The sequence below is a fragment of the Alosa alosa genome, chromosome 22, assembly GCF_017589495.1.
Source record: "Alosa alosa isolate M-15738 ecotype Scorff River chromosome 22, AALO_Geno_1.1, whole genome shotgun sequence".
NCBI classification, from domain to species: Eukaryota; Metazoa; Chordata; class Actinopteri; order Clupeiformes; family Clupeidae; genus Alosa; species Alosa alosa.
This window is the reverse complement of record NC_063210.1, coordinates 5,838,495-5,851,375: the sequence shown is the minus strand read 5'-3', so window position 1 is coordinate 5,851,375 and position 12,881 is coordinate 5,838,495. Positions and strand designations below refer to the sequence as shown.

The window sequence follows — 12,881 nt, the reverse complement described above, 5'->3', positions numbered from 1 at the left end:
ATCAATGTTGTAGCAACAGGTTGTTATATAGGGGCACCAGAGGCTATAAAGTTCCTGGGTTGTTGGGATGTAAAGTAATGGTGGTTAAAAACGTGGATGGCGAGTTAGCCAAACATTTCTCTGAACACGTGCCAATGCCACTTGGTCTCGTTTGGAGCAAAGATAGCTTTGCTTTCGCCAGACTCATCCCTCTCCTTCTGCTCAAAGATGTGCCCAGTTCTCCTCTGGACAGAGAGACGCTAAAGACCAACAGTTTAATAGAATGAGTCATTCTGTGCTTCAGCTTGAGTGGAATAGCCTTGCAGAAGACTCCGAATATCCCACAATTCCCCAAGAGGCTTGTTATTCTTAACTGCGTATGGGCACATGCAAAAAATAGCTGCAATAATGAAATATCATGTCTGAGTTGGTACCAGAGGTCAGGGTTATTTTGTTAAGTGTGTGTATTCTAATTTCCACAGCCTGGAAAACAGTCTATCTGTATACAGTTTTCACATGCAGTAAAACACATCTGGGTGGTGACACGAACACTGAACTAGACAGTCTAAAGAAAATAACTAATTGAAACTGCAGACTAGTGTTACATCAACAGGCATCATTTTGCAGAGTGAGTGGGATGCATGTGTGAAAAGAGTATCCATCCAGAGTACATACATACCCATTTAGAATCACACACACACACACACACACACACACAAACACACACACACACACACACACACACACACACACACACACACACACACACACATACACACACACAAACACACACACACAAACACACACACATACAGAGTAGTACGGGAGAGAGCGAGGACACTTCAGAGAGGACTGAACCAGTAGAGGAAACACATACTCAGTGTATGAGTGAGTCATTGCAGTGCCACACACATATACACAAACACATCCCAGAGAGAGCAAAGTGCCCCTTGGACTCCGAGCCCAGACTGAATCACACATTCCCCCTCAACTGCACAAGAGTGCCAGGCCCAATACCCATGTTGTTTTAGGTGTCAAAAATGATTTCTTAACCTTGCAGAGATCAGAAGAATAATGTGTCGCAATTACTGTAGTGCATTCTTTGTACCTTGTTTTTTATTTCCATTTCCCAGGACCACGAAAGTGTCCTAACCTTTAAAAAAAATGTTTTAAAACCCCATCTGCCAAACATTCAAAATCTAACTAAAAATGTGCCAAACACAGAGTTAAATGTACTACCTTATCATAGTCCTGACTAGGGGTGGGCGATATATATCGTCTGCGATAATATCGTGATTGCTGTTTTAATGATGTGCAAATTGACATTATCGAGTATTTAAATTACTTAGGGGGAAAACACTCGAAATCATGCATTGAACCCCCATACATTCACTAGGCCAGGAGGTGAATGCGAGAGAAGCCCCTGGCTGCAGCAGAGCAAGTCACGTGATTGCTAGTGGTCCACGTTGTCACACGCAGCCTAATGTTTATTTTGTGCGGCTACTTCATTCAAGTGGCATTGATGAGTTAAAGTCACGGTATTATATGTAAACATTAGGTTAGCCTTTGAGTATTTTAATAGTCAGTTGTTAACAAAGAAATCTTCTTATGTTACCTTTTTGTAAATGGACTGAAGTTTGCTCTAAATATAAACTTTTATCGATTATGCTAACCATTAGCATTTCTATGGGATTTCTCATATACATTAGCCATAAGCTAATGCATTAGTTTCTATTCTGTAAGGTCTGCTTGGTTTTACAGTGAAACCAGAGAATGTCTAATAAGGACATAGACGGGCTCTGGTGAAACCTAAGTAAAGGTTTGAAAGGAACTTCAGCTTCAGACTTTCTCTTGGGAAACTGTCAGGCCTATCTGTCCTCTGTAATGTAGCTGGCTAGACCATGTCATTGCCACACAAACAAGTGGGGGCAGAATTGGAAATGTGTCATCGAGTGACAATGTATTGGTTTGGTTAAAAAGTCATAGGTTAGGTTATTGGTTATTATTGTAATAATGCTATTCATAAATAATGAGCTGTAAAGGAACTCGGACTTTTAAAAACAGTTTTTTAAAGGATATCGACTAATTATTGTTATCGTCAAAATCACAAAAAATATTGAGATATTATTTTTTGTCCATATCGCCCACCCCTAGTCCTGACAGACTTACATCAATATTGCAAATATGGAGGCATTTGCGCCAACATAAACAGCCTTCTGCACCTTTAACTTCCCATCATCTGGTAATGCCATCACTATGTCTCCTGGGTCCAGAGTGACCTGGCAGTGACTACTCACAGTGCTCAGTCTGTCTCAGTCTTCCCCTTCCTGTAAGAATTGACTTTTGGTTCCAACCAACACAGCTCAACAGTGGAGTCATAATGCCTGCTGGCCGTCTTCTTTGAAGAGACTCCCACACTGAAACTTGACATTTCAGTGCATTGCAAAAAAGGGCAAGTGTCGTGTGCATCCCAGTTTTCTATTTTAACAGACTTTTTCACTGAAGTTATCAAAAGAAATGAGCCCATGTTATTTGGCCCCAATTTAATGGCAGTATTCCTGGGGCACAGATGCATGAATTCAAAGTCTTTATTTAAATGTATCCGCCTAAAAGGTGGACAGGTTCTGGGTGGAAAGTTTTAACTGAGTTTGAAATTAATACATCTTAATTTTGTGAAAACGAACCTCAAAGAAGCTGTGTTGATTTAGTAGGGCTGCACAATCAAATTTTTAACCGAAAACACAATTTGAACTACTGCAATTTGCAAAGCTAATCGTGCAGTTTGCAACTGTCCCAATAGTTACTCTTGTCACATCTATGATGTTTATTCATGTCATCGTCCTTGTGTGACAGACAGTGCAGCTCACTTCACATAAGTGCTGTGCTTCTGCACTAGGCATGCTCAGCAATCAGAAGTGGCCCAACTTTAAACGAAACTTGAGAACTTGAAACACTGAAGCTTGACGTTCAAAAATTATATTGCACATCAAATCGCAATCACAATATCTGTCAGAAATATCTGTCACTAAAACATTTAGATATTTGCTGCAAATTGTGTAGCCCTAGACAGGACCACACAATTGGTAAACATTGCTCTTTAAATACTGTGGGCAGGTTTCGGGAGTAAAGCCCAGCATTGTCTGAATCCCATTTAGCCACAATCTAGCCCCAATTTGGACATGTCACCCTCAGGCCTGCATTCCTGTCAGAGAGGACCACAGTCAGATCTGGTCCTGAGACTGCATGATAGCCATGACATGTTCCCAACTGTGCATCTCAACTGCAGGAAGTAATTAAGCTGAGATTGTGACAGCGATACTGTAGGCCTACCACAGAACCTCAAGACAGGCTGCACACACCCACACGGCAGCTGGTTCTGAAGCAGGCCTGGTCCGGGTCCGGCTCTGATTTGGCCCAGTGCTGGCAAGGATCCGTTACAGAATCAACTGGCTATTTGGGTAGGTATCATAACCTCTAGGGAAATCCCTATAATCTAGACTCAGAAATAACACTGATACATACACAAAGATAACACTATCGTCCAAATGCCAGAGGTGATATGACAAAGTGGTGTCTTTCCTAGACAGGGCTGGACTGCAGCCAATCCATAATCCAAACTAAATTCCCTGTGGTTTGTCAACACTATCTCTAATTCGATCAGCATAAGGCTTCATTGTGCTCGCTTAGCCCAGAGGCGGGCAAAGCACAGAGCTGTGCCATAGGCAACTCTACATGAGATGAGACAGCAAGCCAGACTTGAACACACTGATGCCAAGCCCGGGGACACACATAGATTGGGCTTAACTCTTGACAGGTCGCTAGCATTGGGGCAATGAAGATGAAATCTTAATAGGCTGTTATTCAAACTTTCTGTGTAGGTGCAGTTCTCTACTATTATCCTATTTTTTTTACATATGGAGTGGAGTATGCATAGGCACCTATACCCATACTGTTCTATTTTAAGGTATGTCTAGCTATATGATTACTAAAATCTGCATTGTGTGCAGCTTGAAATAAGAAATGTAATTACTATTTAATAACCATTTAATTAAAGATTAACCTCAGCATGTAAAATTAGCAATGAGCTATTATTAATTTTGTTTTCACCATTACGCATATCAAAGGTGTACAGCAGAAATGACTTTTCCTCAAATACCATGAATGTCAAATGCCAATGTGAATGTCTCTGTTAACAACAGCAATATGGAGAGTCTAGGCATCTCACAGTTGTTAGGTGCCTATGATAAGAAAAATCTGACGGATGAGACTAAACAGTTAACGGAGGAATCTGCATTTCAGACTTTGATTTCTGAAGTTAATTCCTGACCTGAACCAATCTCCTAATGACTTTTTTAAAGCATTTCATTGATCATTGCTTGACTGCAGCCCAGAGGTTTTGGCACAAGGACCACAAACAGTACTTTAAAACTCCTTGGGAATTCCCCCTGGGACCTAAAGACCTCACAGAAAATAGACGACAACAACAGAAGTGCTGTACAACTTCACAAATCAGAGAATGAGAACATTTGCTAACAACCAGAGCAGAGAGGGGCTTCACTTCCCCACAGTGATCCACCCAGAGCAAGGAGACTTTTAAAGGAATGTGAAATTCTAAATACTGCCAAAAGAAAATTACGACAGAGCTTGACACATTTTACGTATGCGTTGTGCGTCCCTTGTGAAACAGCATGAAGACCCCTTTGCTGAAGTAATCGCAATTGCTTTAGATAAGCAGGCAATTAGGCCAATGCAATAACAGATGAATGAAAGAAAGAAAGAAAGAAAGAAAGAAAGAAAGAAAATTGTTGAGTTGGTGTCAACTAAGCTATTCATGTTGTAGGTCTAGTAGCCTTGGTTATGAATAATAATGGTAGGCTTAGAGTGTTGCCCTCATTGTAGATAGACAAGGTTACACTCTAGAGAAAACAATGAATGCTGAAGAGTTGTTCATCAGGGAGAGTTGTGATCAGTTGATGATGTCTACCACCCTACTATGGGAAAGGAGACGTACACACTGACCCCTATCGATTTGTAATGGAAATAATAACTTATAAACTGATACTGTATAGCACTGTATTCAACCATTTTTTTCACACGAGCAGGGCAACTACAAATTGACTCCTGAAAACTGTCAATAGCCTGAATTAGCTCTACAAGCTTTGATGTAGCCTACCATACGGTTAACAGCTTCAAGAGTCATTGTAGACTAGTTGACTACATTCACGTAGCTTATAAATAAAATATATAATTAAATATGTAACATTTAAGCCAAATTAAGAGAAAACTTAGCCAATTTTTTCACTTAATTGCGCAATGTTTTTCACTTCTGTATAGGCCTACCAAATCTATCTGACTAAAACTCCGCGTGTTGTGTATATAAACTTTTAAAGGTAAATGCTACTCTTGGTCGATGCTGTCGTTGTGTTTTGTACACTTTTTTTACAACAGTAGCAGTACTTGGGTTTTTTCGATTAAGAGGATTGGGTTTACCTAATAACATGATCTCCAGTTTCTTACGGTCCACTCGGAATCTCTCCTCAGTCCACTCCGGGTCTGGCGGGACAGGGGGCCCACCGGTGTCATCCTCTGAGACGGGAAGAGGGGAGTCAGTGCTGCGCTCGCTGTTGGAGCCCGGGTCAGACTGTTGGAGGTATCCGCTCAAGGAATCGCACTGAGCGGCCATGGCTTCAACAATGCACCGCTCTTGCCACAGCGCCACACACTGTGTTCCAGAACTTCCAAAACTTAACTTCTAGTCAAACTCATCCCTCCTTGGTCTTGCTGAAGAATAACCGTCAGTCATTGTGTGGACCGTATTTATTTCAACTAAACTGTTGCCTTTTCTTCTTCAGCAAAGCACCGCCCTTACGCTGGCTGCATCCAAGTTGGACCAGAGGACAGCATGTTTGCAAACTTCCAAGTTCGTGCGTGCGTTTTAAACTACAGTAAACCCTCCCCCAAATACATCGCGAGCGTCCACGCTGTAGCGATGCATTGCCCTACCTATAATTGAACACATTGGCTTTAAAATAAACTAACTGAAACTGAAAGCTCAGTTTTGAACATATTTCAAATGTTAACGCTCACCCATTATAACGGTAGTTTATGTTGCAGCAGTCATTTAAGAAAAGGATAGCAAGGTAGGCTTATGCCAAATAAAATAATTCCTACTAGCAAAGTAAATGCAGAGTAAAGTAAGAATTTCAACTAGCAAAGTAAACTAGTAAATGCAGAGTAAAAGTATCACTTGGTCCTGTCCTCACGTAATGCCATGCGCACAGCATGCGTAATGCAAAATAAAATAAACATATCAATATTATTTTACTATAAATCAGTATGGCTTTCGACTTTGAGCTTATATGTTTTAGGCAGTAAAACCAGAGAATGCTGATTGTAAATGTTGGTCATTTTGAATATCAATGACCATCATGACCACAAAAGGGAGTAAAGGCTAAGCATTTTTTTTATTGGTAAATGCTGCCACCCCATGGATTCGTAGGATAAAAGAAAATCAAATAAGTGGAACTCTAAAGGGAGACATATTTTGTTCTTTGAAAAATTGGCATGAGTCTTATAGCTGGTTTTCTATAACAAAAACACCATTACAAGCACTGCTACTTTGTTAGGCTGTGCGACTTCTGACGGCGAGATCACGTGACTGGAGTATGTGGTTTCAATGTTACAATCAGCTGAGACAGGACTGCTACACGATAACTCTTTATGGGTGAAAAGACAATAGGTGAGATGGCGATTTCGATTTCCAAGTGCGTCTGCATACACGTACTGCCTGAAAACTATGTCAACCTAGCCATACACGGGTTATACTTGTGTAGAAGGTCCGAGACGATGCGCAAAACCGGTGTATAACCACAACAAAATGGAGGCTTGTGTTTTGGGACGCTGCGCAGTTGACAGTTCTGCGCGCGAACGTTTGTTTACGGATGTTTGTTTACATGTTTAACATTGAATTGATTAAACGTTTTAAACGAATGTAATTGATCGTTAATAGTCTATCCACGGCGTTATTTTATGTAGCCTGGCTATATGTATATGGTCGACTTCCTGACATTTACAACAGACATGATGATAGGCTACATAACGGTATTATAGTTTTTTATGACTTAATTCGTTTGTGAGTGTTTTCAGAATGACGGACACCGGTGATGGCGATTCCGTGGCTAACCCGGGAGCCTCAAATCCTAGACCGTCTTCCTTCGCACTCGGCAAGGGAGCCTTGGCCGGACGCATATCACTGAACTCGCCTCCTCCAGGCAGGCTCACCTCTCTGCGGTCCAGAGACCTCACACTAGGCGGCTTTAAAAAGGTCACCAGTCTCCTTGCTCTCCCTGAGCCTCTACTGGGAACATAGTCAAAAGCTAAATGGAAAAAGTAGCCTACTACAAATGTTATGTTAACACTTTATGATGTATGATGTGTAACGTCTCTAATGCAAAGCTATATGTGTACAAAGACATACTGTTGAACAACACATTCGAATCAGATTTATATTATTGCTTTCACAGAAAACCTTTGTGCCTAATGTCCATTCTGTCAGGAAAAGCAAAGATGAGTACGTAGGCTGTCTTAACTACTATACATAATGGTTCACCAAGCCAATACTGCTATGCCTGCCTGTATAACATGTCCCGTAATTTGTCCAAAGACTTAGAGAGGAGACACGCACACCACCTAAAAAGGAGAAGCGAGAGGACAGGCAGAGAGAATCCAGGCGGAGAAGAGAGCGACCTCAGGTCATACAGTCACACTCCATTTTTGAGCAAGGTCCTGCTGACACTATTAGGAAAACAGGTAAAACATTATTGCAAACCTTATCACAAATACACACATTTTCTCCTGTTGCTGAATGTTAAAGTATGGCAGTCTTCACCAACACATTACTCTTTCTGTCTTATCCTACTCTCACCCAGGCAGCTGGGGCAACACAGACCTGAGTGATTGTGGACCCTCACTTGTGACAAAATGTGTGAAAAAGGAAAAGAAAGTGACACAGGAAGACGAAAGTGAGATTTTACAAAAACTACAACGCGATGATGTAAGTCTTTAGTCTCATAATAAGAGATAAGCCCCTTACTATGGCATATTGTCATCATGTGCTGTGGAAATTATGGAAATAGTTAGGCTATGTTAAAACAATGTTATTACATACTTATTACTTGAATTGAAACAAAGTGTTATAAACGCATGGAAGCTTGTATGCACAATAACATTTCTGCATCAATGTCTTTTTTCCCTAGTTTTTAGATGACCCTGGCCTTAAAAACGATGTGCGACAGAGGCCTATCCAGCTCCCACTCTATCAGTCAAGCAGTTTCCTACTGGAGTCCTCAGCCTCTTGTAAGTTAGTTCACTTGATAGCACAGCTTTGGCATGAAACAACACTTGGTTCCATCTTGTGTGGTCCAGTAAATCCAGTAAGAATGAAAGCTTTAACTTGACTCTACCAAGACCCGGGTTCGCATTTGATCCGTGGTCATTTCCTGATCTCACCCCCATCTCTCTCTCCCACTCACTTCCTGGCACCTCACAGCGCTATCTGAATAACGTTCAACAGCTCTGTACTCTGCATAAATATGTACAATGTGTTTTGAAAGGAGAGCTCAAAACACATCATGTAAATTATCCACTGCATGGTTTGAAGTTGTCCTTTTGTGGCAGAGATGAGACAACTTGAGTAAGTGTGAAACCCTTCAGAGGAAACTACTTTCATGCAATGCATGTGGCCATGCCTTTTTTCTTTTCAAACAGGCAAAGAGAAGACAGTTACAGAAAGTAGAGCCCCAGTGGGTCTGGGATGTGTGGGTCCTCAGCAGCCAGCAGTGGGGGAACTCTTTCAGAAGCTCAGCCTCTCTGACCAGGAGGAACTGCTCTTCATCCAGCTACCCGACACCATCCCAGGCCAACCAGCATCAACAAGCACTGAGACATCCGCTAAAAAGGACAACAAGCCTGATGATAAGAATCCCAGTAAATTAAAAACACAGGTAAAGTATGTTAGAGGGGTATTCCAAGGCTGTGGTTTGGTCACAACGTCAATTCAGAGAGGCCTAATGGTAAAGTCCTTAAAAGAAGAGCTGTATGGCATTGCTTTTGGAGAATGAAGGGCTCTTTTATTAGGTTTACCACTTAGTTATTTTATCCACGTATGTCACTGAACCATCTACAAATTGTATGCATGTTTAGAGTGTAAACATCTCTTGTCACAATCTGTTGCCATCCTCCTCAGGAGCCCACGGGAAAAGAGAGTGCACCTGTTCTAGCAGATTTCTCGGAAGGGCTGATTGGCAAACTGCAGATCCGGAAGTCTGGCAAAGTGCAGCTGGTGCTGGGAGACATCAAACTGGACGTGTCCGAGGGAGCAGCTTTCTCCTTCCTACAGGTACTCACCATCTGAGTGTCAAACACACACACACACACACACCTGTCAGCAGATATCAAAAGGGCCTTTCATCTAAGAAAGAGTGGTTTTAATCGACTAGAGATATATGACAATATACTGTAAGAATGTGTGTCAAAAGAGTAGTATACATCGCACACTGGAGGGTTTATTTTACTGACTTTATTTGGCGTGAACAACGCGTTTCGCAAGTTGCTTCATCAGGTTCACGTTCACAGTCAATCAGGCATATTTTAGCTTGCATATAGGCCTACATATACACAATCTATGTCATTTAAGCATATTTGTATCAAAACACATACGGCATCAAAAATACAATAGATTTTTTCGGTCATTACCCATATCAACCAACAATTAATTTACATAGAAAAATACACTCTATACAAAAATATACTCTATTTACAAAAATATAATCTATTTACAAAATATACTCTACATACACATCTTATCCCAAGAATACACTTAAATCCAGTACCTCATTTAGACCGTATGGTTCTACTGTGTTGAGTTCATCTATCAAAAAGGCCTCTCTCTGTAAAAGTTGTTTAATTAAATTACCTCCTCGTGGTTGAGGTTTGATCCTCTCAATACCTATAAACTTAAGGGTAGTGGCTGGTCCATGACTCTTATCTCTATAATGCCTTATGCATTGCATAATCAAAGTTACCATTTCTGATTGCTGCTTTATGTTCCGCAATTCTTAATTTTAAATTGCGTTTAGTTTGGCCGATGTACATTAGTCCACAAGGACATTTTAACATGTATATGACATGAGTTGAGAGGCAATTAATACAATCTTTAATTTCATATTTCTTGCCAGAATGGGGGTGACCAAAAGACTTTGTGTGAAATGTATTTGAACAATGTGCGCATTTCCCACATCTGTAATTGCCATACACCTGTTGAGCAAGCCAATTCTTCCTGGGGGGTTCTTGAAATGTAGAGCTGACCACCATATCTTTAATGTTTTAAAACAAAATTGAGGTTTTAAAGACGACAGGTGACTAAGGCTAGGGTCACATTTTAGAACTTCCCAATGTGTTTTAACAATTTGTTTAATCTGTTTGGAAGCCGTACAATATTCCGACACAAAGGTTACCTGACTACCATCTGAATTTTTGGGAGAGGAATCCAATAAGTCTGTCCTTTCTCTTTTGTTAGCTTTTTCAATCGATTGGTCGATGAGGGTCTGATCATATCCTCTTTGAATGAATTGTTGGGACTTTGATTTTGTAATCATTTTCGTCACTGCATATTCTTTTTAATCTTATAAACTGTCCATATGGAATGTTTTTAATGATATGTTCAGGATGGTAACTTGATGCATGTAGGATAGTATTCCTATCAGTACTCTTTCTAAAGATCGATGTCTCTAATTGTCTGTTTGCATTGACAGTTATCTGTAGGTCAAGGAAATGTATTTTGTCACAACTATGTTCCATAGTGAAGCGCAAAGATGGATGAGTACCATTGATGTAATCATTACACTTCAACAATTGATCTTCAGAACCCATGAATATTACCAAAATGTCATCAATAAAACGCTTAAAAAACAGGATATTATCCTTAAATGGGTTGTTATTGAAAACATACAGGTCTTCCCACAAACCCATAAATAAATTGGCATAATTAGGGGCAAATGGAGAACCCATGCTTGTTCCTTGGGTCTGTAAAAAGTATTTATTATTAAACATGAAATAGTTGGACTTTAAAATGAACCTCGTCATCAACATCAGTAATTCGGTTGGAAAAGCATCATCATGTCTAGATGTGAGGTAAAAATGCATGGCCTCCAACCCACCCTCATGAGGGATGTTAGTATACAAGCTTTCAACATCAAAAGTTACAAGGAAAGACTTTTCTGGTACATATAAATCATCCAGCAGCTTCAAAACATCTCTGGTATCAGCAACGTAAGAAGGAAGAGTGCACTATTACCTTAAGAAAATGGTCCATAAATTGGGACAGGTGTTCAGACAGAGAATCTTTACTTGCTACTATAGGTCTCCCTGGGGGGTTTTCTAGTTTTTTATGGATTTTAGGTAGTAAGTAAAAGACAGGAGTAACCAGATGTTGAGTTTTTAAGAATTTATATTGACTTTTTGTTAACCATTTATTTTCTAGAGCATTAAGCAGCAGAGCATCCCTTTCCTTCATGTATTTCTCAACTGGGTTCTGTGGTAGTTGTTCATAAAAAATGATGTTGTTTAATTGTCTCATTGCAATTGTCTCATAGTCTTTAGTATTTTGTATCACAATTGCCCCACCTTTATCTGCAAACTTTACAATAATGTTCATATTTCCTCTTAATAAGAATGTGTGTGTTCTATAATTTATATTTTTTGGACTGACTACAGTGCATTTCTTCTCAGATATGAGATTTTTGTTTCAAATAGCTAGTGTCACATTTGATACATGTATATACACATCTGACACAGAACAGGTGCATTTCCCCAAAACAAGGTTGAGCTACTGGTGGCCAAAACTACAAGCATTCTTTCTTTGTTAATATGGTGGTAGATCAATAGCATTTCAGGACTTTTAAGTTTCAAGTTTCCCACACATGGACAAGCTTAACTTGTCAGGACTTTTCAAACTTGTCAGGACTTTTCAGACAAGTTTCCCACACATGGACAAGCTTCACTCCTTTTTTTCTCCATTTGAGTTCTCTTAGTCTTGGCCTAGTGTCAATTTTTACTAGGCTTAATCCATGTACAGAAACCTTACCCTGAATGTGTTGTTGCTAACACTGATCTCTTTGTCCACAGCAATTAGTGTCGGTGCGTCTCTCTGATGGCCTCACCGGTGACATGAGTGTGCTGGGTAACGTCCAGCACAAGTTGGTGTGCTCTCCAGACTTCCAGACCCTCCTTCAGGGTGTCAAGCGACCTTCTGGCTCCTCGGGAAAGTCCTGATCCTAATACAGCTTGCCGATCACACAGCTATTTTTAAACCTATTTCATGTAAATACACTATTTAAGGATCATTTTTTGTACTCATGTGCTTGAATGTCTGTAAAAAAGATAATGGCATGTTATTTTTTTATTTAGAAAACATGTTTATTGAATAAAGATGTAGAATACAAAATCATGGTTCTACTTGATAAGCATGATAAGCAATAAGATTCTTTACGTATGACAAACTACAAGGGGTCGTAACTCGTTTAAAGCTGGCTTCCTCAATGAAGCTTTTTCAAGTGAGGTTTGAATATTCAAGCTGAATCAGCTGATGACTAGAGCTTATTTCGACTTTCTGTGGCCTTTTGTTAATCAGCAGGTCAGTTCAGTGTTTCAGTCTTTCCATAGCAGAGTTCATTTTTTATCAACAACTGGTTAAACATGGCCACAGACGATATCAAAACAAACAAGATGAATTATCACCGGCAACATCAAGCCTCCAAGTCTGCAAATTCAATGAACAACGAATTTTAGATGTTTTTAGTTTGAACTTGAAACATCACAACAACCATGAGGGCCAGAAATGAACC

The 12,881-nt window shown here is 40.1% G+C and overlaps 2 protein-coding genes across 4 annotated transcripts in view; one reads left to right on the top strand and one right to left on the bottom strand.

The window, feature by feature from the left end:
• Positions 1-6,159, bottom strand: part of LOC125287798 (protein bicaudal C homolog 1-like) — an 80,147-nt gene extending 73,988 nt beyond the window's left edge. The window contains exon 1 of the mRNA XM_048233828.1: positions 5,470-6,159. Within this exon, the coding sequence (XP_048089785.1) occupies positions 5,470-5,662 (193 nt within the window). The 5' untranslated portion in view covers positions 5,663-6,159. The remainder of the gene's footprint in view (positions 1-5,469) is intronic.
• A 345-nt stretch (positions 6,160-6,504) lies between these two features.
• zgc:171971 (uncharacterized protein LOC569690 homolog) lies at positions 6,505-12,481 on the top strand. Of its 3 annotated transcripts, none has more exons than XM_048233614.1 (9): positions 6,505-6,718; positions 7,117-7,303; positions 7,503-7,549; positions 7,643-7,788; positions 7,908-8,032; positions 8,235-8,334; positions 8,746-8,981; positions 9,224-9,376; positions 12,163-12,481. In XM_048233614.1, the coding sequence occupies exons 2-9, from the start codon at positions 7,127-7,129 to the stop codon at positions 12,307-12,309; spliced, it is 1,131 nt and encodes a 376-aa protein (XP_048089571.1). In that variant the 5' UTR covers positions 6,505-6,718; positions 7,117-7,126; the 3' UTR covers positions 12,310-12,481. The 3 variants fall into 3 exon arrangements, with proteins under 3 accessions (XP_048089571.1, XP_048089568.1, XP_048089570.1); XM_048233611.1 differs by having other exon boundaries at positions 6,506-6,718; positions 7,126-7,303; XM_048233613.1 differs by lacking the exon at positions 6,505-6,718 and having other exon boundaries at positions 6,729-7,303.
• Positions 12,482-12,881: the final 400 nt, after the last annotated feature.